Genomic DNA, 26,411 nt, shown 5'->3' on the forward strand with positions numbered 1-26,411 from the left:
TCAAATGCTTTCTTAATCAATTAAAAGTAATGACTACACTTCTTCTCATTTGTTGCTTTTGGAGTACAACTCTCTTCCAACCCCGCATTCTCATGCAATTTAAATTTTAAAATATTCTAATCTGATCCTTAAGAGTATTAATATTGTAATAATTAGATTTATTTATCAGTCAAGTAATTAGTTTGGGTGTTAGATATATGCTCGAATCTAGCATGAAGTATATTTAAAGCATATGAATTAAATTATAAGAATATTTGTACCTACCTCATAAATAGATTGGATATGACTTGTCAAAAATTAATAATCTTTTTAAATTTTACGTTTTTTAATAGGTCAAGTCCAATCATATATGCACACGTGTTTACAATTTAATTCGTATGCTTTAAAAATAGTGTATGTTAGATTCGAATTTTTATTTAGTGTCTAAATTAACGGCTAGACTAATGAAAAGACATGATGATATGATACTAATTCTTAATTAAAACATTTTAAAATATTGTAATCAATTTAAATGCGATAGTTCAGAGAGGTTTGATGGAATTAACCCTTTTGCTTCCTATACACATGGTCTCTGGAAAAATAAATTGGACTTCAACAGTAGTATAATGTTCATTAAGCAAATTAATTTCCACATTACGCTTTTACGTTTGGAGAAAGTTATAAGTATGACTAAAATCAAGAGATGAGAGGAAGAGAAAGGAAATGGCTGACGCCAACAGTGTGTTGTGGGAAACTGAGGAAGAAACAGTCCTGGAAGACTGTCCTGTAAGAAAATAAGGAAACCATGAGCTAATATTGACGTCTGCTGGGACCTCTCCTGACCCTGTAATTGATCCATATATGGGGCTTGTCGTCCCTGTTGTTGTTGCTGCTGCTGGGGCTGTATTGCTTGCTGATTTTTTACTGTACAAATAGAAATTACAACACCAAAACTGTTAATATTGAAGCGAGATATTTATGTAACCTTTTAGAAACTACAGCAATGGTTTAAAAGGAGATTCTATTTTGATACAAAGTGGAACCAAGCTGTTTCATTTTAGCATTTTTTTTTCATATAAGGAAAGTTAGGCCCTGAATTTCATGATTGTCGCCACATTGGAGTTTACATTTTTTTTTTCTAAGTTCTAAATTTCTTTTATTCAAGTTAGTTTCCGAACTTGATAATTATTCTCATATAAGAGCTTGTATTTTTTTTTATTTAAGTTAGTTCCAGATATTTTTTTGAAAACATTAAAGTTCAAGTCTCGATGTAGGAATAATTGTCAAGTTCAAGAGTTAATTTGGACAAAAACAAGGTTCAAGCCCTAAAATGGAAAAAAATTACCTAATTCAAACCCCAACGTGTGAGTTATTTCCAAATACAAGCCCTAAATAGTTAACCTTTTTTTTTCAAGACACGAATATATCAATCTTTGGTTCATTCAAATTTGGATCTTTCTGTTAGTGTAGCCATATGATTAGAAATGCCAGTTTCGGCTTGATGTATTTAAACATATATATATCATGTCAAATCTAAGCTAACATTTACCATCAAAATTGACTGTTGAGTTAACAAATAGACCTAATTGTTTGAAACCGTAGATTTAATTGAATTTTTTTAAAAATTATGGACTAATTTAGAATTTAGCTTATAGTTTAGAGATGTATTGTGAATTAAAATATTGGAATATTATTAATAATTCTATCCTTAATGCTTACCTTGTGGATGAAGGACAGAATATAATCGTATAATCAGCAGCTGTACACGTAAACGTACTCGTAGCATCATCGTATGCATAGCTATACGATTTCGGACAAGCCGCTTTAAACATCTCCGAATAAGAAGACGGCTTGCACGCGTCCGGTGAAGCATACGCGCCGCTGCAGCAATACTCAGGCTTCCCAAAAGCCTCACAGGCACTTTTACAAGCCTGACCCGACTGAGCCCTTAACTTATCCGGGCACTGCCGGTTCAAATCATTAACACACCCCGTCGACAAGCACGTGCCTGAACCACTGCTCGGCTCCACTAACATCGGCAAATTATATCCATCCACTAAGCTAACGTCGTAGAAATCCTGGGTACCCGACCCGATCGTGAACTCAGCTAAGGTGACCGGTGGGGTCGCGCCTTTGCCATTGCATTCCATTTGGGTGGAGCCACAGTCAGCAGTTTGGCAGGTGAGTTGACCCGTATTCTGGTCCGATATGCATCCGGTTCTGCCCCAAAATCTACCAGACCAACTAGGCGGTGCCTGGATGGATCGTGACCCGCCTGTTAGTAGCTCGAACCCGGTGGTATCTAACTGCGAGTTGCCCAGAATGCCAGGCCAAACTGTATGATCACATTTATTCACTACTGTAAATGTAGTCCCCGAAATCCCTGCAAAAATGGCAGGCAATGTTATGTTAATGTACAAAATATAAATCAAGCTGAAAAGTGAAATGTTACCTTGTAACATGGAGAGAAGACTAAATAAACAAGTGGAGAAGAACAGATCCATATCTGCAGTGAAATTTCGCAGGTAAATGAACTAAATATATTTGAATTTGTCGGAAGAAAAAGAAGGGTGCATTGGTGGAGTGATGATGAACATGTAGAAGAAGAAAAAGGTTAGTTTAAGGGGTGGAAGAGTGATGATAAACAGGCGTCGTCAAAAGAAATGATTTAATTTGTTTGTTTGTCTCAAAGGTTGGAGCAAAATCTACTTGGTAGTTGGTAATTTACAAGCAAGAAAAAAGACAACGTAATTTTACTACACCAACCCAAATGTCGTTTTAGGTTAATCTTTTCAAATTCCAGCAGCAGTGATTGGATCAAGGTATTTTCCGTCATCTTTTTAGGCCATTTAGAGGCTTGTGGATTTAATGTAATAAGTTCACACATATGTATCGACATGCTAATCATGCATATACCTTGTCCAAGCGACAACATAAGCAACTACCAAAAAGGAAAAAACAAACCATTCTTTTGCTTTAATCTGGAATTTCTGTTTAATGCATTTATGCCTCATTTCCTTGGAGTTCCAAAAGCTAGACATGTGTCCTGTGGTGTTCCATTATGGGCCTTCAACACCTAATTTATATCAATTACCACTACAAGTGGTTTTATTATAGCAGGATTTTGGAATGAAAATGTTGGCAACAGCTCCAAATTTTATGTTTAATACTTCCATAATACGTTACGCTCGCCAGGACCTTCACCCATCATTGTACCGCCTGTCAGAGGATAAGCTCTGACTTGAGCTTTGGGCATCCGGTGGGTGAGGGAGAGTTATATATATGTTTACTTTTTCCATATATTTTTCCACAGAGGAAAAAAGTATTTTGGGTTAATTATAGTGTGGTTTTTAAGTTTTAGTTAAAAGTTAATACAATTACCATGTCGCGGTAATTTATTAATAGAAAAGAGTCACTAGTTTGAATAATCAATTTAATTAAAATAACTAAATTAAAAAATTTAAAATGATGAAAATAAAGTAAACTATCTTTTAGAGTGAGCTTATATATATTTTTAAGAAGACCCCTCAAATTCCATTTAATTAATATTTCTTTTATTTTTATATTATATAAGCTCATATCATCTTCCATAATTTCCTTGGCATACTAGTCCTTGATTAAGATTTAGTGCCAACCATATATTTTATATAATTCATTAAGCTATCTGTTTGATGAAACTGCCCAAAACATCACCTGCTTCAACTTATTCACCTAACCAACATGTTCTGTCCCTATTCTTTCCTGTTCTATTCAATTATTTTCGGTTCTGTTATATACTGTATTTTATACCCATCTATAATTAATCAGACATATATAAAAGGTAAATTAAAATGTGGATAAGCTTTGAAGCCTTAATTATGAATATGGTGGATATGTTGCTATCAGTTTTGGGTAAAGCTCTAATCAATTTTCAAAGGAATCAGATTCCTGTACAGAAACTGATGGATTCATCTATTTATATAAATTCACACTTGGAATAATAATTAATTTGTTAAACAAAGTAGGTCAAATCTTGCAAAAACCAATGGAAAAAATTGTGTTACAGTTAAAACGCCATCACTCTTGAATTGTAAATGGAAATGAAAGATGATGTTATATGGAATTAGCACCATGATTTGGTTTACTACAATCTATAAATGAAGCATGCCATATATTACAAGGCAGAGAAAAGAAAAGTTGGAACCCATTCTGTTTATTGATTAGCAAAAGAGAGGATGATCCGCGTCAAGGTGTAGGTGTTACCGGTGGCAGCCGTTTGACCGTGGGACCTCATATGTGATCATCATTTGGCTCGTAATTATTTCGATCCAATTCCGCGTCTCAAGCATTGCCGCTGCATGCCTTGTAGCCTTTGTGGCTCGCCTGCTAACATACTCAATACCACTTCACTTTTGCTCACTCTCTTTTCATTCTCAGCATTAATCATGAATTAATATTAAAGAGAAAAAAAGAAGAAGAGAGAAACCTATTATTGTTACATTTAATTAAATTTCTCTCACAGATTTGATATTCTCCGATGCTTAAGTTAATTAAGAATCTAAATAACAATGGAATAAAGATGTAAGGATGAAAAAGGCTCGAGTACAATGAAAATGAGTACAATAAGAGTGAATGAAAACCTAGCATCATACCTCAGATTATACTTTCTTTTTTTCATATAAGATCCAAGGCTTCTACTCTCATTGTTCTTCTACTAATGATCTGGTACAAACATGGTAAGTTTAGTAACAACTGGACAGGCCTTGTCTGTTGTACGGCTTCTAATTTACAGGAATCCGTCCTCTGTTAATATATTGGGCTCTTTGGGTCATGTAAATGTATGCATATTAACCTATTGTTGGGTCAGCTTCGCGATAAGCATGAAAAAAAGGGTTTGACATAAAAAAATGGAAATTTAATATTTATAACTAAGATCATTATCATCTTAAGTATAAACGTAAAAAAGAAACATGCAATAGTGAGATGTCTACGTTGCAAGTTCAAAAGTTTCTGCACCCAAACTTATTTACACGTGCGCCATATAAACCAGCAGAAACTTCCATAACATAATTCAATTTAGTTTACTTCCTTAATTAGCTAAGCTTCTGCAGTCAAAGAAATTACTGTTGAAGTCTCAACACTCATAGCATGACAGTCTTTTCATGTTTTCAACATCTCAGGGACTTGTCCTCTCACATGTTATATATCCGTCGTGTAAAGTACCCCATTTGGATAATTCTTAATAAGCTTTTGAAGACCTTTTAAAGCAGAGACACAGATATTTATTTTTTTGCCCCCTTTATTTCTCAAATAAAATACCTTGGATCGCATGGGGTGGGTCCATGCCACCTTGTTGATGGTATGTCATGTTCTATATATAGGACAAGAAAATACCAGATTAAAGGAACCTAAACAGTTTTTGACTACATTGCCTTTTGAGTTTAATACAGATTTCTTTTTAAGGGTAGTTGAAGAGGATATTTGAAGGGACAGCAATATGATGTGGATGCCTTTGATTTTAGGGGGGATTTGCTCAAAAAACTCTTACTTAGATGCATGGTCTTCATTCACGCTATAAAGAAGAAGCTGACTAGATGCCTAGACAGATTAAGTACCTAAAAGTCCTAACTTAAACTTTATTTCGACATGACATCAAATAATAAAAATTAACAAGCACAACTTACATGACATATATATCTATAATACCATTCGAATCCTGCTTATGAATTTTTTTACTTTCCTGTATAGAATATATAATTATCAACAAATGTTGAGTAGAGTAATAAGAAATATTAATGTTTAAACTCTTGAAATGTCATAAATCCCGAAGAACATAATCCTTAAGAAATATAAAGTAGACATGTAAAATAATTTGATGATAAAAATATATATTAATTCCTCTAGAGATTATAGCTTAATTAAAAGTTAAAATTCATAGTAAAGATTAGGCACAAATGGCTCATTACTAGTCGAAGGATGAGTTTTGCACATGTGATAACCCAGTCCAAAATACAATAAATAGAATGATGTGATAACCCAGTCCAGTTTCTAGTCCAAAGAAATTGACCTGCCAAATTGCAATTGTCGATAATTTAGCCATTTCCAACAGTATAGCCGCCTTGCATAGTCAAAAAAAGGCCGAAGCTTTTAATTCAAAAGTCTAAAAGTAACCTTATCCATAAGAAACACATGAGAATCTTGAGTTTGACAAAACAAAACAAAGGATCCATTGTTTTCTCTCGTCTTCAACGCAAAACATAGGGTTCCCTTTGACTGCCAACATGTTGTATGTCGCCGCACCACCCATTTCTTTAATTTCAACTTTGGAATTTTCTAATTAAATCATCAAATTAAATATCAATATTATATTAACCATATCTCTCTATCAATCTAGCTGTTAGTTTAAGTATTAAGCATCAATTAGCATATATATAAAACATTTTATTCAAATTGTAAACACATATTTATTTATTATAAGAAAATTTTTAACTTGGCGCTTTAACAACAATTTATGCATATTTTACTATTTGATCCACATATTTTAAAATCTAAACCCTATCTCAGGACATATGATGGAATTAATCCAAAAATTTATTTATAAGAGTGGAACGTAATTTCAACTAGTTATAAAATTAGGCCACTTTTGTTTGTCTGTTTGAAACGTGCATATAATAACAAAGAGCTAAAATCCCACTCGAGATCAATAATTTATAAATATTAGAAATTGCAGCCTCCCTCGGTAAATAATTCATACTCGGTGTACTACCCTTTGCTCTTGGAATGGCTTGGCGGCTCGCTAATTTTGCTTTTCTCACTCGAGATTAGTAATTTTTAAATATTATATTTTGGTCTAATTAAAACGGGATTGCTTGTTAATATGTATGAAAAGGGCTTTTCATTATTGTTGCTTTTATGATTGAAATTCTGAGATAATATTTAAAATAAAAAAAAATTCAATGAGGTGGTCTTTAATTTATGAAGAGAAAATGGTGTGGAAGAAGGTTGGCTTGTCTCAATATTGCAATTATATATGCGAATGGACATTCCAACTTAAAGTTCGATTTAATTATTGTTGAATTAAATGTGAATGCAATATGCTTATGGTTTATTGCTTGGACGGAAAGAAATAAATTGATGCTTGATGTATAATATTCAACTAGAGTTTATTTTTACATTAAGTGAGATTTAAAGGTTGATGACGGTTCACACAACGATGTTATAAACCGTATACAATAATTTAAAAAGGTTAGAAGAAAATAAAAGGTTTCAAAGAGAGTTTTCAATGTTTCGATCTTTTTCAAATTAGTCATAAAATATTTATATAAAAGAAAAGGTTATAAGCCTCTAACACATGTATTTGGATGTAATTGAAAATTTTGTTGTACCATATGGCTTAAACATTAATTTATGAAAGTCTCGTTTATATTAGTACATAAGTTAAAAGTTTCAACTCTTCTTATTTGAAGTTTGAACCAACACTCCTGGGCTCTATCCGCCACCACCAACCACCACCATTCTTTTTCCCTCAAGAAAGAGCAACCCAATTATAGCAACTTGTGCCGTCCAATAGCCTTGACAATTTCGATCCCAATTTACAAAATTCAGCTCTCTATATAAAATAGTAATGTATAGCAGCATCCTATACGGACATAAATAAAATAAAATAATCCATCACTTAATTAAAGAGCATTACTATGCACGCCTTTTAACAGCAATATAATAAGATATCTCTCATTTTATTTATACATTATCCATTCCATTATTCATCTATCATTTTTTTAATGACAAAACCAGCTCAAATAACTATAGCATCATGTTATTGGTGTAAGAGTTTGAGTTTAATCTCAAATAATTTCATTTTTCTCTCAAATAAATACAAGATATAAAATAGATAAAGCCAAAAGCTGGTAATAAATATTATTATTGATAAGTTCCTGAAACCAACAATTAGATGAATCCCATTCCCCTCCTACAATAAATACTAAACCTAAAAAAGAATCTCCTACACCTAACACCGTAATAATGTCCATGCTTGAAGGGGACAAAGTTAGCCTGGGGCTTTACTCTATATCTCTATATATTTTGCTTGTATCTTAAAGTACTTTCGTAAGTCTAATGCCCGAACCCGGCCGGGCCGGCTTAAGGCCCCCTACAGAAGAAGTTAGTGAAAGGAGTTAGAAGAGTTGCCACGACCACCAAAATGCCATAATGATGCCCAGGTTTACGAGCACGTGGGTGCAGGAGGAGGGTGATGCTACACTTTGGTCCAATGCCCCTTCATACACCATCGTGGTGTTGATAAGCGGTGGTGTTGTCGTTTCCGTGTTTTGTTGCTCTTGCGATGATTTTTGGCTGCAAATTTTACGTACCAAAATTAACCGTTAAAACAAAAAAAAAGGACTCCGAAAACGACAATAGCATAACGTAACGTGCCAGTAAAGTATGGTCCATAACAGAACATAACGTCTTTTCTAGAGATTGTTAAGCATTTATTTTATTGCCCTAAACTGCCCGTTATCAACAGTACAATAATTACTTCGATGAGCGTGCACTCTCTCAATACATTGATCCATAAAAAGAACCAATTACTGTAACTCAACGGGTAGCTGTGGCAGAGCCGACATAAAATAGTAAATTAGATTCGTTTTTTTTGCAGACAAAACGTGAAAAAGCTGCGCGGTAAGTGATAGACCACCCGTCGATGCCAACGTTCATTTCATGACAAAATTACCCTTTCACGTTGGGATAAGTTATCATTAAGTCCCTAAACTTGATTTTTTTTCTAATTTTGTCTCTAAACTTCTTTTTTATTTATATTAATCTCTGAACTTAACAATTATCATTAATTTTGATCCCCACAACCACCTAAAATTATATGATTTTTTGTGTGATGATGTAGTAGTAGAGTACCACAATCACATGGACCAAAATTGGGAAACGTTACCAAATTTTAAGACTAAGGTGGGAAATTTTGTTAAAGACTAATGTGGACAAAAAAAATTGTTTATGGACAAAGTTAGGAAAAGTTGTCAAGTTTAGGGACTAAATTTTGCTTTATCCCTTTAACCTTAAATGTTAAAAAAAGAAAGTTGAAGGGGGTTGTGGAGCAAATTTACCTAGTGTTAGGCGAAGGACAGAAAGTAATTGTATAATCAGCGTTGGCGCATGTGAAGGTACTGGTTTTATCATCATAGGCATAGCTGTATGCGCGTGGGCAAGCTGTCTTAAACACCTCCGAGTACGAAGACGGTTTGCAAGTATCGGGTGTACCATACGCGCCGCTGCAACAGTACTGAGGGTCGCCGAAGGCTTCGCAAGCGCTCTTGCAAGCGACGCCATCTGTGCCGTCGGAGCTCATCACCTTTAGCTCGGAAGGGCAAGAGCCATTAAGGTCAACCACGCAGCCGGTGTTGGTACAGTTTTGTCCCGTGCCACCCTGTGGAACAACCAACATAGGGATGTTGTAACCGTCGACCAAACTCACATCGAAAAAATCGAGGCCGCCAGCACCGTCCAATGTGAACTCAGCTAAACTCGCCGGCGGAGCAGCGCCGTTTCCAGAACATTCCACCTTCCCGGAGCCACAATCACCGGTAAGGCAGGAAAATTTCCCGGTGGAATCCTCGGAGCAATGGGTTCTACCCCAGAACCGACCACCCCATGATGCCGGTGCAGTAATGGCTTTGGTTTCGCCGCTTTGGAGAGCGAAACCAGTGGTGGGAAGCGTTGGAACACCTGCGTTTGATAGAATCCCAGGCCATACGACATAATTGCATTCGTTTACTATTGTAAAGGTTGTGGCTTTCACTACTGATATGAACGAATGCGAAAGAATAAGAACACAGACAGCAGCAACCAATGTAGATTGGGCCATTAAAGCTTAAAAATTTGCAAGAAGAAGAGGAAGTTGGGGAATGGGCAAAACTGCTTCTGCTTCTTCTCTTCTTCTTTAGAAATGGGGGTTGGGAGAGTATGTGAGATTCTGCAATGGTAGATAGAGAACGGTATTTATAGAGAGGGAAACTGGGCTTGAAGTAAAAAAAATTCAACGGCAGATAGAGTCAGACAGGACGAATGAATTTGTGGGTCTACTAGAACTTGGTAGTGTGTCTACCATACCGGATTTTGAGATGAGTTGTGTCGGTGTTTAATTACAAATTTATTTCTTTCCCTTTTTTTAATGTGAAAATTTGAGGATAAATAGAAATAAAATTAAAAATTAAAGCCTCTTTCAAATTAAAATTAAAAATTATTTTATTGACAAGTATGATATATGAATATTTTATATATAAAAATTTTGTTTTATTTAAATTTTACAAATCAATATTATTGTGGATATAACATTATTTTATTTCATATATAGTATATATTAATAATAAATAATTATAGTTATCTAATATAAAAATAAATTAATATATTTATTTTATTGTGTATAATTAAATCAAAACAAAGTTCCATGTATAAATTTGAATCACAATTAGAATGTATATATATAACTATGGTGCCCTTGTTTATTTTACGATTTGAGCCTAATTTTGTTTGAGAAGAAGATAGTATTTCGATTAAGTCCTCTCAACAATAATGACTCTAATATTCAAATTTAGTCCAATGATTATTTATTAAAAATGTTAAGATTTATCAGTGATATTTATTAAAGATTAATCAAATAATAATATCAAATGATTATTTTATTTTTAATTAATTAAATTAATAAAAGATATTAGCAACGATTCTTGCTGGCAAGAAAAATTGCGTACTATGGTGCAATTTGCAAGAAACATTAGGGTGCGGTCAAAATTTTGGTGAGCTAGCGTCGCGTCGTTTAAATTGATTATCATTTTATTGGTTTCATGCGATGCGATGGGATGGGATGTTTGTAAGTGAGATCCAATGGATCTTCATTATTTTATCATATTAGCCGCCTTTTAAAGAAAATTAGACTCTCTAGTAGCATTGGATGAATAAATGCATGAGATGGTGGGAATTAATGATATTAGCTAGAAGAAGTAAAAACTAAGGTGAAAGGGTACCACATCCAATTGGTCAGTCATAAATTTGTTAACTAATCAACACAATGAAATCTGCAATAACCAACCTGTAATAAAGATGGCAATCGGCATTCCTGATCATTGGGGTACCTTCTATTTATATCGATATTTATACTTGCCATTTATTATGCCAACCTCACTTTCTCCCCCCCCCCAAGTTTTCATAGTTTATGCATGTTCCATGTCCCATGACCATGAATTAGAGTCATTGTATAAAATTTGACCTTTTTGTAATTCTTGCAAGTGCAAGACTGCAACTTCTGTTAGTAGATTATACAAGTGATCCATAATAAAGATCATTAAATGATGTTCTTCATAATCACACAATAAAATTAACATAAAAACAATTCAAGAATACAAATTAAGAATGAGAAAAAAGTATACAATAATATCAAATTATCATGTTTTATGTATTGATGATGATGCAGCAAACCAAGTCAACTGCGGCTGGCTCACTTGGTCCCTCCACTAAAATGACATTTTAGTATAGTTGTAGCAAGTAAGCAAGAAAGTGATGAAAGTCATCTTTGGTTAGCTTTATCCTTGAATGCGCACGTTTTTTGTTTTCCCACTTTTCTCAATAAACATAAAATCTCTGCCTTGTTTTTTACTCATTTTTTAAAAATGAGTGGTTCCTTAAATTATATTAATCCTATCCATTGCCCCCATCATAGAAATAACCATAGTATATATATATAGTTCTAAAAGGGAAGGAAATAAAAAAAAACCTATTTAATAGTTGAACGGACCATTGACTCCTGGTCAGTTTCTTATAAAGCAAAATTGGTCTCACCTGAAAACAACTACTTTTTAAGGATAGAACTAACATATAGCTACCACCATTTACCTTAATTAAAAAAATATATGTATGGTGAAAGATGGTAAACAAGTTTTGTGTAGAATATAATATGTGTCGCGCAGCCACCGACCGCCTTAAACGACCAGATTTTTATGCTAAAATTTGCAGTTGGCAACCTTAGCACGACAGCTTGGAAGACCGATACAGGGATCATGGTGACCCCGAGCTTATTGTGTGTGTGTTTTTTAATGTTATTGGCAGTGGGTCGTTCTCGCTTACGGGGATTGCTATAGGATTACACTCAGCCTAAGACCGTTCAACACCAAGCTGTTTATCAATACCCAATCTAACTTGATTGAAAATATTAAAATGTAGATTATTAAACCATCAAAACCCTGAACAACTCAAGCTAAAACCAATCTAAATCTAGAACAACCCAAATCAAAATAATTTGAAAATATTAAAACTCAAGTTTATCAATACCCAATCTAACTTGATTGAAAATATTAAAATGTAGATTATTAAGTTTAGAAATCAATTTGAAGCACTCAAATTTTGATTTAACTCACCTTGATCACAAAAAGTCAAATCAAATTTGTATTACTTCAATCTAAATTAATCTAATCCCAAACTGATATGAACTCAAATTTGATTCAAATCAAAACGACCTGAACCTAAAATAATTGAACGAGTAACTTGAAATAACCCAAGCTTGAAGTGACCAAACTCGTAAAGACATGGTCTGCAACACCTCTAACCTCAATCTTGAATGATCCAAGATCAAAACAACTCAAACCCAAAATTTAAAACAATCCAAATCAAAATTTACCTAAATCATAATAATTTAAATTTTTTAAATTCCAAATGTATTGATTTCACAATTAGCCTCATTTAAAATTAACCCGAGACAGTCAATTGGGAGATTATTATGTTAAGCAATAATATGAAGAAAATTCAGTAGACTTCTAGTGATTATATGCATGCTGCCGTCAAAGACTGACATTCCTTTGTTTCAAACGATAATGGTTTTGTCAAAAGTATTTGGTGTCACTTAACACTTCAAATTCCCATTTTAAAGTTACATTCAATTAATTTTCCTACACTCTATGATATGATAACCTTTTTTTTTTTTGTTTGTTTTTTCTCTCGTTTAGAATCTTCACATTTCAATTTGGTTTATTTGAGACCATAACCAAACCTGGTACGATGATTCCCTGTCAGATGCGATAAAAGATCATAGTTAAATTCAATTGGTAGGTCGAGACTCGAGAGGAGTTAACATGATTGTCTTATTGCAACTCAATATAGAAACTCAACTTAACTCTTCCATACAGTCCAAACTCAAACTTACCCACAAATTGAACAAATCTCAGAACTAAAATTGAACATAAAAGCCCAAAAACATCATACTGAATGTGTTGATATCTCTGAAAGCAAATCCATGAGATGATGTTAGCATTTTCACCGATGATTGCGTTTGGAGTTTATCTCCCTACCCAGAAAAAGGCATCAACATGATTGGGTCCATCTTGTTTTTTGTTTTTTGGTTTAATACCGACATCACTAATATCGCCAAAGTAATCTTATCCATGCATGCATCATGCATGTGACATGAATTTTCAACCCCGCATGTCCTTCTCCCAAAATCCTTGGTTCATGGCAGGTAGGGCCGTTGATTGATCCGAAAATTTTTCTTAATGTTGCAGTACAAGTGAAACATACTTAAAATTAAACGATAGTTACAGCGGTAGAATCTAAATGATACACCTCTTGCTATTTGGTTGAAAACCCTAATGGCTTATACTTTAAGACCACTCACATTTAAACAGCAAAATGCTTTTTTTGTAATTGTTATTCGATGTTAGTTATATACCATAAATCACTCACTAAATATTTAGATTTTAGACCAAAAATATAAGTGTGTGTAATACAAAAGCACCCATCATTTTCGTTATTTGATATCGAAACAGCTGGTTCACGCGTGGACCAACACGAGGTTATGATAGATTCATCCTTACCATATTAATACATGTGAACTTTATAACCAAAACAAAAGTGGGTTTTATTCGCCGACTATGTTGAAACAAAATTACAAAATATTCAAAAGAGTTTCAAGAGTAGAAGCACGAAACAAGGTTATTAATGTGACCAATAAGATTTTTAAACAGCATGGGATTTGTTGAAATGATGAAATTCATATTACTACGCACCCAAATGAGATGTCATCATGGTATTGCTATTATTCCAACAATGTGAATAAAGGAAAACTTTAACCATTTTATTGATGCATTTGCCTAACGTGTTTAAATTCAACATTTTAAAATGGCAATTAAATTATGGAGTATAAGCACACTGATCTCTGTTATTTGTCTGATTGCAGTTTACAACATTGGGAAACGACTGTCGCTGAATAAAGCCCAAAAATTTGTAGATTTTTACTGAAACTCAGGCCCAGTAATTTGTAGAAGACTATAATGAACCCAACCATAGGAATTTCAGTCTTTTAGCCCAGAATTTTGTGGATTTGCTAAGTGCCTGAAAACAAAGACGACCCAGGCCGGCCTAATGAAATGAGCCCAATATCCATATTTTTGTTATAAACTAATGATAAATTTGGTAACATTTTTAGTTTGATTTAGTAAACTAATATAAGGTAATATCTAAATATTAATTTAGTAAAAATAAAGTTTAATAATTGCAACCAAGTATAAATATTAAATAGTATCTTAGATACATGTCATGCTAGGATACATGTCTTGAATGTAACTCAAATATTTTGTTAAAGGACTGTAACGAGCAATGGGAAGAAGGGACTTAAGATTGGGTGTATGGGGTGAGCCTTCTAGTTTAGGTTAGTTAGCCTCCAATTCTTTTGGTTTAATGAAAGTTGCTCTTTATTCTAAAAACAATTATAATTAAGGGTCCGTTTGTTTACATGTAAAAAGTTTTATGAAAAAATATTTTCTACATTTTCTTATGTTTGTTTCACAGAAAATAGTTTGGTTAACAGAAAATAACTTACAGGTCAACATAAAATAAACCATTTTTCCTGTCAAAAGGGTAAGTCATTTTCCGGAAAAGAGTACCTCTATAGATAATTTTATTTTTATATAAAAATTAATTTAAATCAAGCTTAATATTATTATATTGATAATAATTTTTATTTTTAAAATATTTAAAATTACTAAAATATTATATTTTTCAATATTATTAAACATACATATTTAATTATTTATATTTAGTCATATAATAAATTATTAAATAATAAATATAATTTATTATTTTAATAAATTATTTAATATTCAATTTTATTTTAATAATAAATTTTAAAAATTGTAATTTTAAATAAATTATTCACATATTATTAAAAATATTCAATATTAATATTTTAATAATAAATATTTGTTACAATTATAAATATATTAATAAATGTTTTGTAGTATAAAGGTTAGAATATGTCATAAGTCTATGTATACTTTATCGATTTACAATTTAGTCTTTGTACTTTTATTTTCAAGAATTTTGTCCATTTACTTTTCAAATTTAAAAATCAAGTCCAATTGTTGACATCGTTAAATTTTTTTGTCAATTTTGTTGATGTCACATTTAAAAAAAAATCCTCACTTGTTAGTCATGTAATTAAAAAATGACGTTGTAATGAACCTAAATTTAATACAATATTTTTAATATATGCAAAAACAATGTAAAATATAAAATTATAGATAAAAATAAATTCAATTAAACAATGAAAAAATAAGAAAATCTCAAATGTTTGTTTGTTTTATTGAAAACGACTTTTATTATATATTTTTAAGAAATTGACCAAACAACTGAAAATATTTTACACAGATTCATACAAACACTAGAAAATATTAACTTTTCTAAAAAAATAAATCATTTTCCAGAAATTATTGTTCGGAAGTCATTTTCAGTGAAACAAACGGAATCTAAGTATAAACATTAAATAGTATCTTAATATTATTCAGGTAAAAGTAAACTTAAATAATCATAATATTTAGTAAAAATTGAGCATTTACCTTATTTTTGTTTTTCCTAAATTTTAGAAATCAAGATTATCGCGAATTTAAAAATATTTCCAAACACACCCTTACATAATTCAAGTCGAAAAAGTTATTTTTATACAATAATAGTTGTATTTTAATTTTAGGACATATTTATTAATTTTTAAGAATATAATTATATGTTGTTTTATTAATATCATTTAAATAACTTGAAAATTGTATTCATTAGAGATAATTTCGCATACATTTTGACTTAATAAATATTTAACTAAATTACTAATATTTATTATTAATTATTCATATAAATATTTTTTCGATCACAAAAAAATATCAATATAAGTAGATAAAATTACATATATCGTATTATTAAATTGGACTAATATCTTATTAATGCGCATAATTTTATTAGGAGTCATATTTTTACTTTTATTAGTACCATTTTTTTTTGGGGTTAAAATTACAATAAAAATTCTCTCTTAATTTACGCGGTTAAAACTTTTAAAACATAAAAGTCCTAAGCTAGCTTAAAACTTTCCTCTAAATCCCACACTGACTAACGAGACAAGCAAGGAGCTGACGTTTTGTATATAAATTAGATACGCGTCTACTGGAAAAATCATGATCCTTCAGGCAGTTAACGGGAGATGATGAGTGGTCATTACTCGCAAGGCATGCGGGAAGAGTGTCCGCCCCAACGCCTGGTTACGACACTTGGGCACTCCGCTTGTCACCACCTGATCCCAATCTTGAAGGAAAACACCCAAATTTTTAATCTAGTTTAAAATTTTCATTAACATAAGCTTTTCATTAGATAAAACTAGGGATTACAAATAAACGAGTACGTAGATTACATAGCATGAACGTCTGCTTAACTATTTGATTCATAGTTCATGACTCAGCAATGGGTTACTAAAACCCAAAGCAAACCATCAATGTAAATAGACAAACCAAGGCAACACTTGGAATCCCAGTCTTCTCCTTTTTAACCCCATTTTCGAAAGCAACGTTTTCCATTGAGCCCCTTTGGTTGGTGCCCCCAAATGGCTGACTGATACTAGAAAACGGCTGATTAAACCCGGCAGAGTAAGGCTGGTTCGTAGCCGAATACGGCTGGTTCAACCCTGACGATAGTGGCTGGTTAATGCCTTGTTGTGGATAGTTTGGGTCTTTCTGCTGTTGATAACCCAGTTGGGATTGTTTCCCGTTGTTCCCAACAAGTTTAGCAAATGGAGCATTGTTGCTCACAGGTTCAGCATTGTTCGCTTCGTTTTCAGGGAGGCTGGTTGTAGTTGCTTCTGCCTTGGTTAATGCGATTGGGATAGTGAAACAGAGTACCACAAGACATAAAAGGAGACAGGGATTTGGGGTTTTGAATATTTCCATCATTGTGAAAAAAATATGAAAAAAAGATTAAGCTGTTATGGATTTTGACGCTACACGACTAGGATGGTTTATATAGAGAATGAAAACCGTAAGGACCATTAAAATTGAAAATGGAGCAGTTGGATGTACTAGGAATGTAATAAACAGAGGATAAGTAAGGAGTTGGTAGGAATATGGTCAAATTATGATTTTGGTCCTTCTAGTATATGCTTAAAATTGGTATTTTGTCAATGTATTTTAAGTTAACATAGTGTAATTGGTCTATTTTTTTATAATTTCATTAATTAGTCGAATAAGTTCACTATTTTTTTTGTCAAAATCTTGAAGTGGGTTTCCCTAAAAATACACTTTCCAACATTGGAAAATTTATGCAAACAAAATGAATTGAAATAGGTGTTTCTAAAAAAAAATGTGTGAACATTTTAATCAGAATAGTTAATGATGTTCACTATTTCGATTAATTAATGACATTATAAAAGTAGAGAGATTGAATCGTGTTAAAAGGTTAATATACCATTAGGTACTTGAGTTGGTTTGAATATTTAATTTGGTACCCAACCAAATGACATCATGTGGCCTAATGAATGTTTGACAAGTGTGTTCTAATACAAAAACACAAGTACTTAATCGAGACAAAAAAGCTTTGGTATCAAAACTGATCATCGAAGCTAAACTTAAGTATGTATTAGAGACAAAAAAAAACTCAAGTACCAAATTGAATATTGAAACTAAACTGAAGTACAATATAATGTATTAATCCCATGCTAAACTACGGTATAAAAACTAAATTTAAAAATTAAATATAGTATAAGGACTAGAACCATAAATTGACCTTAAAAAACACAAGTCATAATGTAACAAATTCAACCGTACATAATAAACAACTATTTTGAATAGGTAAAAGATATGGCCACATCAATTGAAGTTTGGTTTCAGCCTTTCAGTTAAGTGTAGTAGGCATAACCAATTCAATACAACTTTACTAGTTCTGTATTTTGATATAATATAGCGAAAATGGTGCTGTGTATTTCTTAATGTGTAAAATGGAAGAAAAATAAAGCCTTTTTGCAGACATGTTAATGCATATTATGGCAAGCAGATGGAATTATGACATGGCGATTTCAACTTCTGTCTTGGATAGCATGCAAGTTTACTGCTAATAAGAAACTTAATTGTGGATTAATGGTGTGATAAAAAAATTAAATATTAAACTCGTTACTAACATGTGTGCTCCAAAGGAAATGCTTGATTTTATATAAAAGCATCCCTTAAAGTGCAAAGTATGTTACTATCTTTGTCATAGAAATACTTGTAATCTGGACAAGTAGAAAGGCCATTTATCTTTTATAAATATATTAGAGAAACCCATTTTATGTCACTTGCAAAGAGCCGAGCTATGGAATTACACTAATCAGATTTGCCTCTACCTTGGCTTTCTTCAAAACTGACCTTACCCCTTTTAATTGAAACTAATTGGGTATTTCTCCTGTTTGCTTGGGAAAAACAGCCCCCAATGTTTCTCATATGCCGGTTCTTTATTCTTCTCATCAAACATCGCAAACAAGTAAACTTCTATTGCTTTTCCAGGCTTCCTCGGAGTCCCCTTGCGCTGATTCACATGTCGAACCAAATTCGTTTTATAAGTCTTCGCATTATTAACACTTGTATCCGTTCCACCGGCCGATGGCCACCCACTTTCTGAAACAACAATGTCCAAACTTCCCCCACCAGCCCTCTCCAAGGCAGCGTAAAATGCATCCAACATCGCGTCGAAAAGGTTCTGGTACAGATATGGACCATCTGTCAGACGGTGCCGTAAAGAGAGCATAGTCAACATCTCTTCGATTTTCCATGTGGCTAAAGTAGGGATATACATTAACAAGTAATGGAGCTCCGTTGTGTTAGGTGTGGGTCCCACTATGTGGGAAACCCATAATTTCTGCCACATTTTATTGTCTCTTTTTGGTTTTGTCAAAAGCCATTTTTGGGGGGCTTTTAACGGGTGATGTGGGCAGAAATTTTTGTAGAGCTAAACAAAAAAAAAATCTCAAATTAAAACAGAGAGAAAGAAAGAAAAAATCAGTTTTTCAAGCTTGGTGCAGCAGTGATCAACTCCTCGATCGAAGGTCCATCCGTGGTTCGATTGAGCTGATTTTTGGACAGCAGCTAGGCGATAAGGTGTTCTTGACTTTGTACGGTCGGATTTTTCATCCGAGTCTTGTAGCGTCGGAAATACCCATTTTTCAGCAGCTACGTTTTTGATGATGTTCTCTCATTTTTCTCTCTTTTGCTAAAGATTACATATTGTTAGCCTTGTCGGAGTTGAATGCTTGTTGTAGGCTTGATATTGTGATCTTGTAGCCGAACATTTGATGATAGTGGAGCTCTTTATCGGACTCTAAAGTCCCGTGGTTTTTACCCTTAATTTAGAGGGGTTTTCCACGTAAAATACCGGTGTCTCTATTTATTTTTATTGTGGTTGCATTAGTTGATTTGTGGTTGATTAATGTTGCTAGAGAACATATCTTGTGCTATTGTGCTTGCCATAATTTTTGACAGGAGTTATAGGGAGAGAAAGAACACCGGTTGTGCTTTCGCTTTGTTTCGGTTGTTCGGTTTCTTCCCAAGAAACTGGTATTAGAGCTTGGTTATTGTGTCAGATAATTATGGAAATTAATACGAGCAAGATGATTATGTTGAATGGCACAAATTATCAACTTTGGCGGAATAAAATGAAGGACTTGTTGTTTGTGAAGGCTTTGCATCTTCCGGTCTTTACTACTCAAAAACCCGATTCGAAAAGTGATGAAGAATTGGAATTTGAGCATCAACAAGTGTGTGGCTTTATTCGGCAATTTGTTGAAGAAAATGTTTACAACCACATTGATCAAGAGACACATGCTCGAACATTGTGGGAGAAGCTTGAAAGCTTGTATGCTTCGAGGTCGGGCAATAACAAGTTGTTTTTGCTGAAGAAAATGATGGCGCTGAAATATAAAGAAGGAATGTCTATAGCTGACCATGTTAGTGAATTTCAGAGTGTGATGAATCAGTTGCTTGGTATGGGTGTCAAATTTGATGACGAGATTTTAGGACTTTGGTTGCTTGCTACTCTACCAAACTCTTGGGAGACCTTTCGAGTCTCACTCATTAATTCTGCCCCACAGGGTATTATTACTTTGGATTTGGCTAAGAGTGGTGTGTTGAATGAAGAGGTTAGAAGAAGATCTCAAGGTTCTACATCACAGTCCGAGGTGTTGGTTATCGAGAACAGGGGGAGAAACAGAGACAAAGATGGAAAGGGTAGAGATAAAAGCCGAAGCAAATCAAGATCGAGATACAAGAATCTTGAGTGTCATCATTGTGGTAAGAAAGGTCATATCAAGAAATATTGCTTCAAGTGGAAGAAAGAGAACAAAAGTGGTGGTGATAAACACGATCGAAATGACGATGAAAAATTCGAGCGTGTTGCTACTGTTACTCGTGAAGATCTGTTAGTTATTTGTGATGAGAATTTGATCAACCTAGCATGCGACGAGACTAGTTGGGTAATTGGTACTGGTGCATCACTTCATGTCACGTCGAGGAAGGAATTCTTCACATCTTATACTCCTGGTGATTTTAGGGTATTGAAGATGGGTAATGATGGTTTGGTTTCGGTTATTGGTATGGGAGATGTTAGCTTGGTAAGTAACAATGGAACAAAGTTAACTCTCAAGGATGTCAAACATGCACCGGATGTCCGTTTGAATTTGATTTCTGCAGGAAAGCTTGATGATGAGGGATTCTGTAACACCTTCAGTGAAGGGCAGCGGAAGCTGACTAAAGGCTCCTTGGTTGTGGCTCGAGGAAAGAAGAGCTCAAATTTGTACTTGATGCAAGCTTTGACTTCTCGAGAGACGGTGAATGTGACACTGAATGACAACTCAACTGAGTTGTGGCATAAACGACTCAGTCACATGAGTGAGAAGGGGCTTAGCTGTTTAGCGAAGAAGAATCAACTTTCGGGTTTAAAGAATGCTACACTGAAGAATTGTGCTCATTGTCTAGCAGGAAAGCAGAGAAGAGTTTTATTTAGAAGCCATCCTCCTCATAGGAAATCAGAGTTGCTAGAGTTGGTCCATTCAGATGTTTGTGGTCCGATAAAAGTAAGATCACATGGTGGTGCACTTTACTTTGTGACTTTCATTGATGATTGTTCAAGAAAGCTATGGGTTTACACTTTGAAGTCTAAAAATCAAGTCTTTGAGGTGTTTAAACAGTTTCAAGCATCAGTTGAAAGGGAAACTGGGAAGAAGTTGAAGTGCATTCGTACTGATAATGGTGGCGAGTACACAGGGTCGTTTCATGAGCATTGTCTGCGACAGGGAATCAGACATCAGAGAACACCACCAAAGACTCCACAGTTAAATGGGTTAGCTGAAAGAATGAACCGAACATTGATTAAGAGAGTCAGATGTTTGTTGTCAGATGCAAAGTTACCAAGATCATTTTGGGCTGAAACTTTGAATACAGTGACACATGTGATAAATCTGTCTCCTAGTGTTCCTTTGAAAGGTGATGTGCCAGATAGAGTTTGGTTTGGTAAAGACGTGTCATATGATCACCTACGTGTGTTCGGTTGTAAAGCATTTGTTCATGTTCCAAAGGATGAAAGATCCAAGTTGGATGCCAAGGCTCGACAATGCATTTTTATTGGTTATGGTCTAGATGGTGAGTTTGGTTATAGACTCTATGATCCAGTTCAGAAGAAACTCGTGAGAAGCAGAGATGTTGTCTTCATTGAGGATCAGACCATTGATGACATTGATAAGACGGAGAAAGTGGATTCACAAGGTAGTGGTGACTTGATCGATGTGAATCCGGTTCCCCTAGACTCTTCACCAGATCCTATCCAGGATGATGTGCATGGTGATGTTAGTGGTGACCATCAGACTATAGGTGACTTTGATACTCCCATGGATGATGTTGTGAATGATCAACAACAAGCACCTATAGCTCCACCAGCAGTTCCACTTCGAAGGTCTTCCAGAGATCGACGATCTTCTGTCAGGTATTCTCCTGATGAATATGTTCTTTTGACTGACGGGGGAGAACCTGAATGTTATGAAGAGGCTATGGAGAGTGAATGCAAAGATCAGTGGGTTGAAGTGATGAAAGACGAACTTCAATCCTTGCATGAGAACCATACTTTTGAATTGGTGAAACTGCCTAAGGGCAAAAGAGCTTTGAATAATCGGTGGGTTTACAGGTTGAAGCAAGAAGAGAAGTCTTCATCTCCACGATACAAAGCTAGATTGGTCGTCAAGGGTTATACTCAGAAAAAAGGGGTTGATTTTGAAGAAATATTTTCTCCGGTTGTGAAGATGTCCTCTATCAGAACTATACTGAGTTTGGCAGCTTGTTATGACCTAGAGGTTGAACAAATGGATGTAAAAACTGCTTTTCTTCATGGTGACTTGGAAGAAGAGCTTTACATGGAGCAGCCAGAGGGTTTTGTTGCACAAGGGAAAGAGGACTATGTGTGCAGATTGAAGAAGAGCTTGTATGGTTTGAAGCAAGCTCCAAGGCAATGTTACAAGAAGTTTGAGTCTGTTATGGGGGAGCAAGGCTACAAGAAGACTACTTCTGATCATTGTGTGTTTGTTAAGAGATTCTCTGGTGATGATTTTATTATTCTTTTGCTTTATGTTGATGATATGCTTATTGTTAGTCAGAATGCTTCTAGAATTGAGAAGTTGAAACAAGAGTTGAGTAAATCCTTTGCAATGAAGGATTTGGGGCCAGCAAAGAAAATTCTTGGCATAAGACTGACACGTGATAGAAAGGCCAAGAAATTATGGTTATCACAAGAGAGGTACATTGAGAAAGTACTTCAAAGGTTTAGTATGGACAAAGCTAAAGCGGTGAATACTCCCTTTGCTATGCACTTTAGATTGAGTGTTAAGCATAATCCTTCCACAGAAAAGGAGAAGGAAGAGATGCAGAAAATTCCTTACTCTTCAGCCGTGGGTAGTTTGATGTACGCAATGGTTTGCACGAGACCAGACTTGGCTTATGCCGTTGGTACAGTTAGTCGGTTTCTTTCTAATCCAGGCAGAGAGCATTGGAATGCAGTGAAGTGGATTATGAGATATCTTCGTGGCACTTCCAACATGAAACTTTGTTTCGGCAATGAGAAACCTGTTCTTGTTGGGTATACAGATTCAGACATGGCTGGAGACATTGACTCAAGGAGATCTACTTCAGGTTACTTAATCACTTATGCAGGGGGAGCTGTGGCATGGCAATCGAGACTGCAAAAGTGTGTTGCATTGTCCACCACCGAATCAGAGTTCATTGCAGCAACCGAAGCGTGTAAGGAGATGCTTTGGATGAAGAAGCTTGTGCATGAGCTTGGTTTTACTCAGGAGAAGTATGTCCTGTACTGTGATAGCCAGAGTGCTATTCATCTTGGTAAGAACTCAACTTTTCATGCTAGATCTAAGCATATTGATGTGAGGTACCATTGGATACGAGATGTTCTTGAAGCTAAGCTGTTAGAGCTTGAGAAGATACACACTAATGATAATGGTGCTGATATGTTGACGAAGGCCTTACCAAGAGTAAAGTTTGAAGCATGTTGTTTGACCTCCGGTATGGAGGCATTCCCTACATAGTTGGAGGGGGAGATTTGTTAGGTGTGGGTCCCACTATGTGGGAAACCCATAATTTCTACCACATTTTATTGTCTCTTTTTGGTTTTGTCAAAAGCCATTTTTGGGGGGCTTTTAACGGGTGATGTGGGCAGAAATTTTTGTAGAGCTAAACAAAAAAAAATCTCAAATTAAAACAGAGAGAAAGAAAAAAAAATCAGTTTTTCAAGCTTGGTGCAGCAGTGATCAACTCCTCGATCGAAGGTCCATCCGTGGTTCGATTGAGCTGATTTTTGGACAGCAGCTAGGCGATAAGGTGTTCTTGACTTTGTACGGTCGGATTTTTCATCCGAGTCTTGTAGCATCGGAAATACCCATTTTTCAGCAGCTACGTTTTTGGTGATGTTCTCTCATTTTTCTCTCTTTTGCTAAAGATTACATATTGTTAGCCTTGTCGGAGTTGAATGCTTGTTGTAGGCTTGATATTGTGATCTTGTAGCCGAACATTTGATGATAGTGGAGCTCTTTATCGGACTCTAAAGTCCCGTGGTTTTTACCCTTAATTTAGAGGGGTTTTCCACGTAAAATACCGGTGTCTCTATTTATTTTTATTGTGGTTGCATTAGTTGATTTGTGGTTGATTAAGGTTGCTAGAGAACATATCTTGTGCTATTGTGCTTGCCATAATTTTTGACAGGAGTTATAGGGAGAGAAAGAACACCGGTTGTGCTTTCGCTTTGTTTCGGTTGTTCGGTTTCTTCCCAACACGTTGTTCCTCAAGAAGGTTATGACTGGACCGAGAAGTTGTTGGTAATCGCCACGAAGTTTGCCTTGCGACGGAGGGTAAGATACCTCTATAGCACCGAAAAACGTAGCCGTAGAAACTTTGATTTGGTTCCCTAAGCTTGCTTTAACTATTGCTTTATGAACGTTCTGCATTGCTGGGAAAAGGAACCGAGCAAATGGATCCTGTGGCTTTACTTCGTTCCCGATAGCGACGTATCGAAAATTAACAGTGGTGTATCGCCTGATGTTATCTTGAACCCATCGATCAGCATTGGCTTGACTAGCTGCAAGGTATTCGAGTCTCGGATTCGAAACATCTAATAGCAGCTTGATGTTGGTACCTCCGAGGGCTCGTAGGGCAGTTTTGTCGGGAGCATAGAGTTTGTTGGATGCCTTTACTTTTGTAAATGTCGATTACTTCGGCAGCTGGTGGCAAGTTATTTCCCATCATTCCATAACAAACTCCAACTTGGGCATCTGCATGATGTTAATTCCACAATGCCTTAATTTTAAAATCAAATGTTTTACGCTTTGAATAGCTTCGGAAATTGGAGATGAAATTCAAAACTGAGGATTTGTGTTTTATTACTTTATTTGTGGTTCATTTCTTACACATGAAACTTTAATTATTAATGATTAGTGATTATTAAAAGTTTCGTTAAATTAATCTAATTTCATAAATTTTAAAATTATATATAAACTTTGATTTGGTCCAATTATACACATAAAACTTTAATTGTAATTTATCATTTAGGCGTTTTAAATTTTTTAAAATTTTAAATTAGTAAAGGTAAAATTTTACTTTGACCCCCTAAAATTATAAAAATTTGATTTAATCCTTTAAAAATTACACAAATATATACTATAAAAAATTAAAATTTCATTCGGCCCCCCTAAAAAAATTATTCTGGCTTCGCCCTTGCATATACATAAGACTTTTATTTTGATTAAATTATATACCTTTCAAGAAATAAATACATTAAATAATTTCTATATTGGATAAATATAATAATTTATATATGCAATATATAAACATAAAATGATGCTATATTAATTAATAATTTGTAAAAATTATCTTAAATCAAAATAAAATTTATCTATAACTTTGAAATTTATCTCTTGAAATTAAAATGATGAAATTACATTTTAACTCGCAAAAATATAATTTAATTCTACTAGAAGAAATTTTAGCATCACCCTATTTGAATTCAAATATTTGAGATGACATTATTAGGATAGGCAATCATAAAGAGCAAAAAATTAATCTTTATAAACAATAAAACAAATATAGAAATGAGGAGTTAAGCAATCAGAATTACCGACAAAAAGATAAAACACATGTTGATTTTTTAAAAATAAAATATTCTCTCAAAAATTTATAATTTTATTTTATCCCAAAAATATTTTTTAGTTTTACGTCTGTATATAGAGGTATAAATAATTCATAAAGAAACACAAAAGAGACCTGTGGTTTTGAAGATAGCCATTAGCAACGCACAAAGAAGAAGCAGCATAGTTGAATGCATGATGGCATTGGCCATTGGCTAATAAAAGATTTTACTATTCTGGAAGTGCTGCGATGCCTCTAACGCCAACTCTCACCACCCTTTTATACAAAAATTAAAATTATTGTCTGTGGTTACTTCCTGGAAAATTAGGGTACATAAATTAAAACTCTTACCACCATTAATTCAAGCCTAACTTTGCAATTTGTTTACTGGCAGCTTGCGAGTGCCCTGCCCCCTCCTATACTTCAAAGAAAAGTCTTTGGGTCATCATC

General features: G+C 34.2%; 3 protein-coding genes, 1 non-coding gene and 1 pseudogene across 4 annotated transcripts; 1 reads left to right on the forward strand and 4 right to left on the reverse strand.

Moving 5' to 3' along the window:
- Positions 1–570: 570 nt before the first annotated feature.
- LOC107940716 (thaumatin-like protein 1) lies at positions 571–2,845 on the reverse strand. The gene is made up of 3 exons (XM_016874159.2): positions 2,432–2,845; positions 1,699–2,362; positions 571–903 (listed from the first exon to the last, which is right to left on the reverse strand). The coding sequence occupies exons 1-3, from the start codon at positions 2,481–2,483 to the stop codon at positions 642–644; spliced, it is 978 nt and encodes a 325-aa protein (XP_016729648.1). The 5' UTR covers positions 2,484–2,845; the 3' UTR covers positions 571–641.
- A 5,001-nt stretch (positions 2,846–7,846) lies between these two features.
- Positions 7,847–10,151, reverse strand: LOC107940730 (thaumatin-like protein 1b). Its single transcript, XM_016874176.2, has 2 exons — positions 9,075–10,151; positions 7,847–8,310 (listed from the first exon to the last, which is right to left on the reverse strand). The coding sequence occupies exons 1-2, from the start codon at positions 9,830–9,832 to the stop codon at positions 8,133–8,135; spliced, it is 936 nt and encodes a 311-aa protein (XP_016729665.1). The 5' UTR covers positions 9,833–10,151; the 3' UTR covers positions 7,847–8,132.
- Positions 10,152–16,466: 6,315 nt separating this feature from the next.
- Positions 16,467–16,569, forward strand: LOC121218977 (small nucleolar RNA Z279/snoR105/snoR108). Its single transcript, XR_005915459.1, has one exon. It is a non-coding gene; the product is annotated as a small nucleolar RNA Z279/snoR105/snoR108 (small nucleolar RNA).
- Positions 16,570–16,611: 42 nt separating this feature from the next.
- On the reverse strand, positions 16,612–17,255 carry LOC107940723 (uncharacterized). The gene has a single exon (XM_016874166.2). It carries the CDS (start codon positions 17,211–17,213, stop codon positions 16,737–16,739), a length of 477 nt encoding a protein of 158 aa, XP_016729655.1. The 5' UTR covers positions 17,214–17,255; the 3' UTR covers positions 16,612–16,736.
- Positions 17,256–18,669: 1,414 nt separating this feature from the next.
- On the reverse strand, positions 18,670–26,201 carry LOC107940724 (glucan endo-1,3-beta-glucosidase, basic isoform-like; annotated as a pseudogene).
- Between the last annotated feature and the right edge of the window lie 210 nt (positions 26,202–26,411).

The sequence above is a fragment of the Gossypium hirsutum genome, chromosome D06 (assembly GCF_007990345.1).
Source record: "Gossypium hirsutum isolate 1008001.06 chromosome D06, Gossypium_hirsutum_v2.1, whole genome shotgun sequence".
NCBI lineage: Eukaryota > Viridiplantae > Streptophyta > Magnoliopsida > Malvales > Malvaceae > Gossypium > Gossypium hirsutum.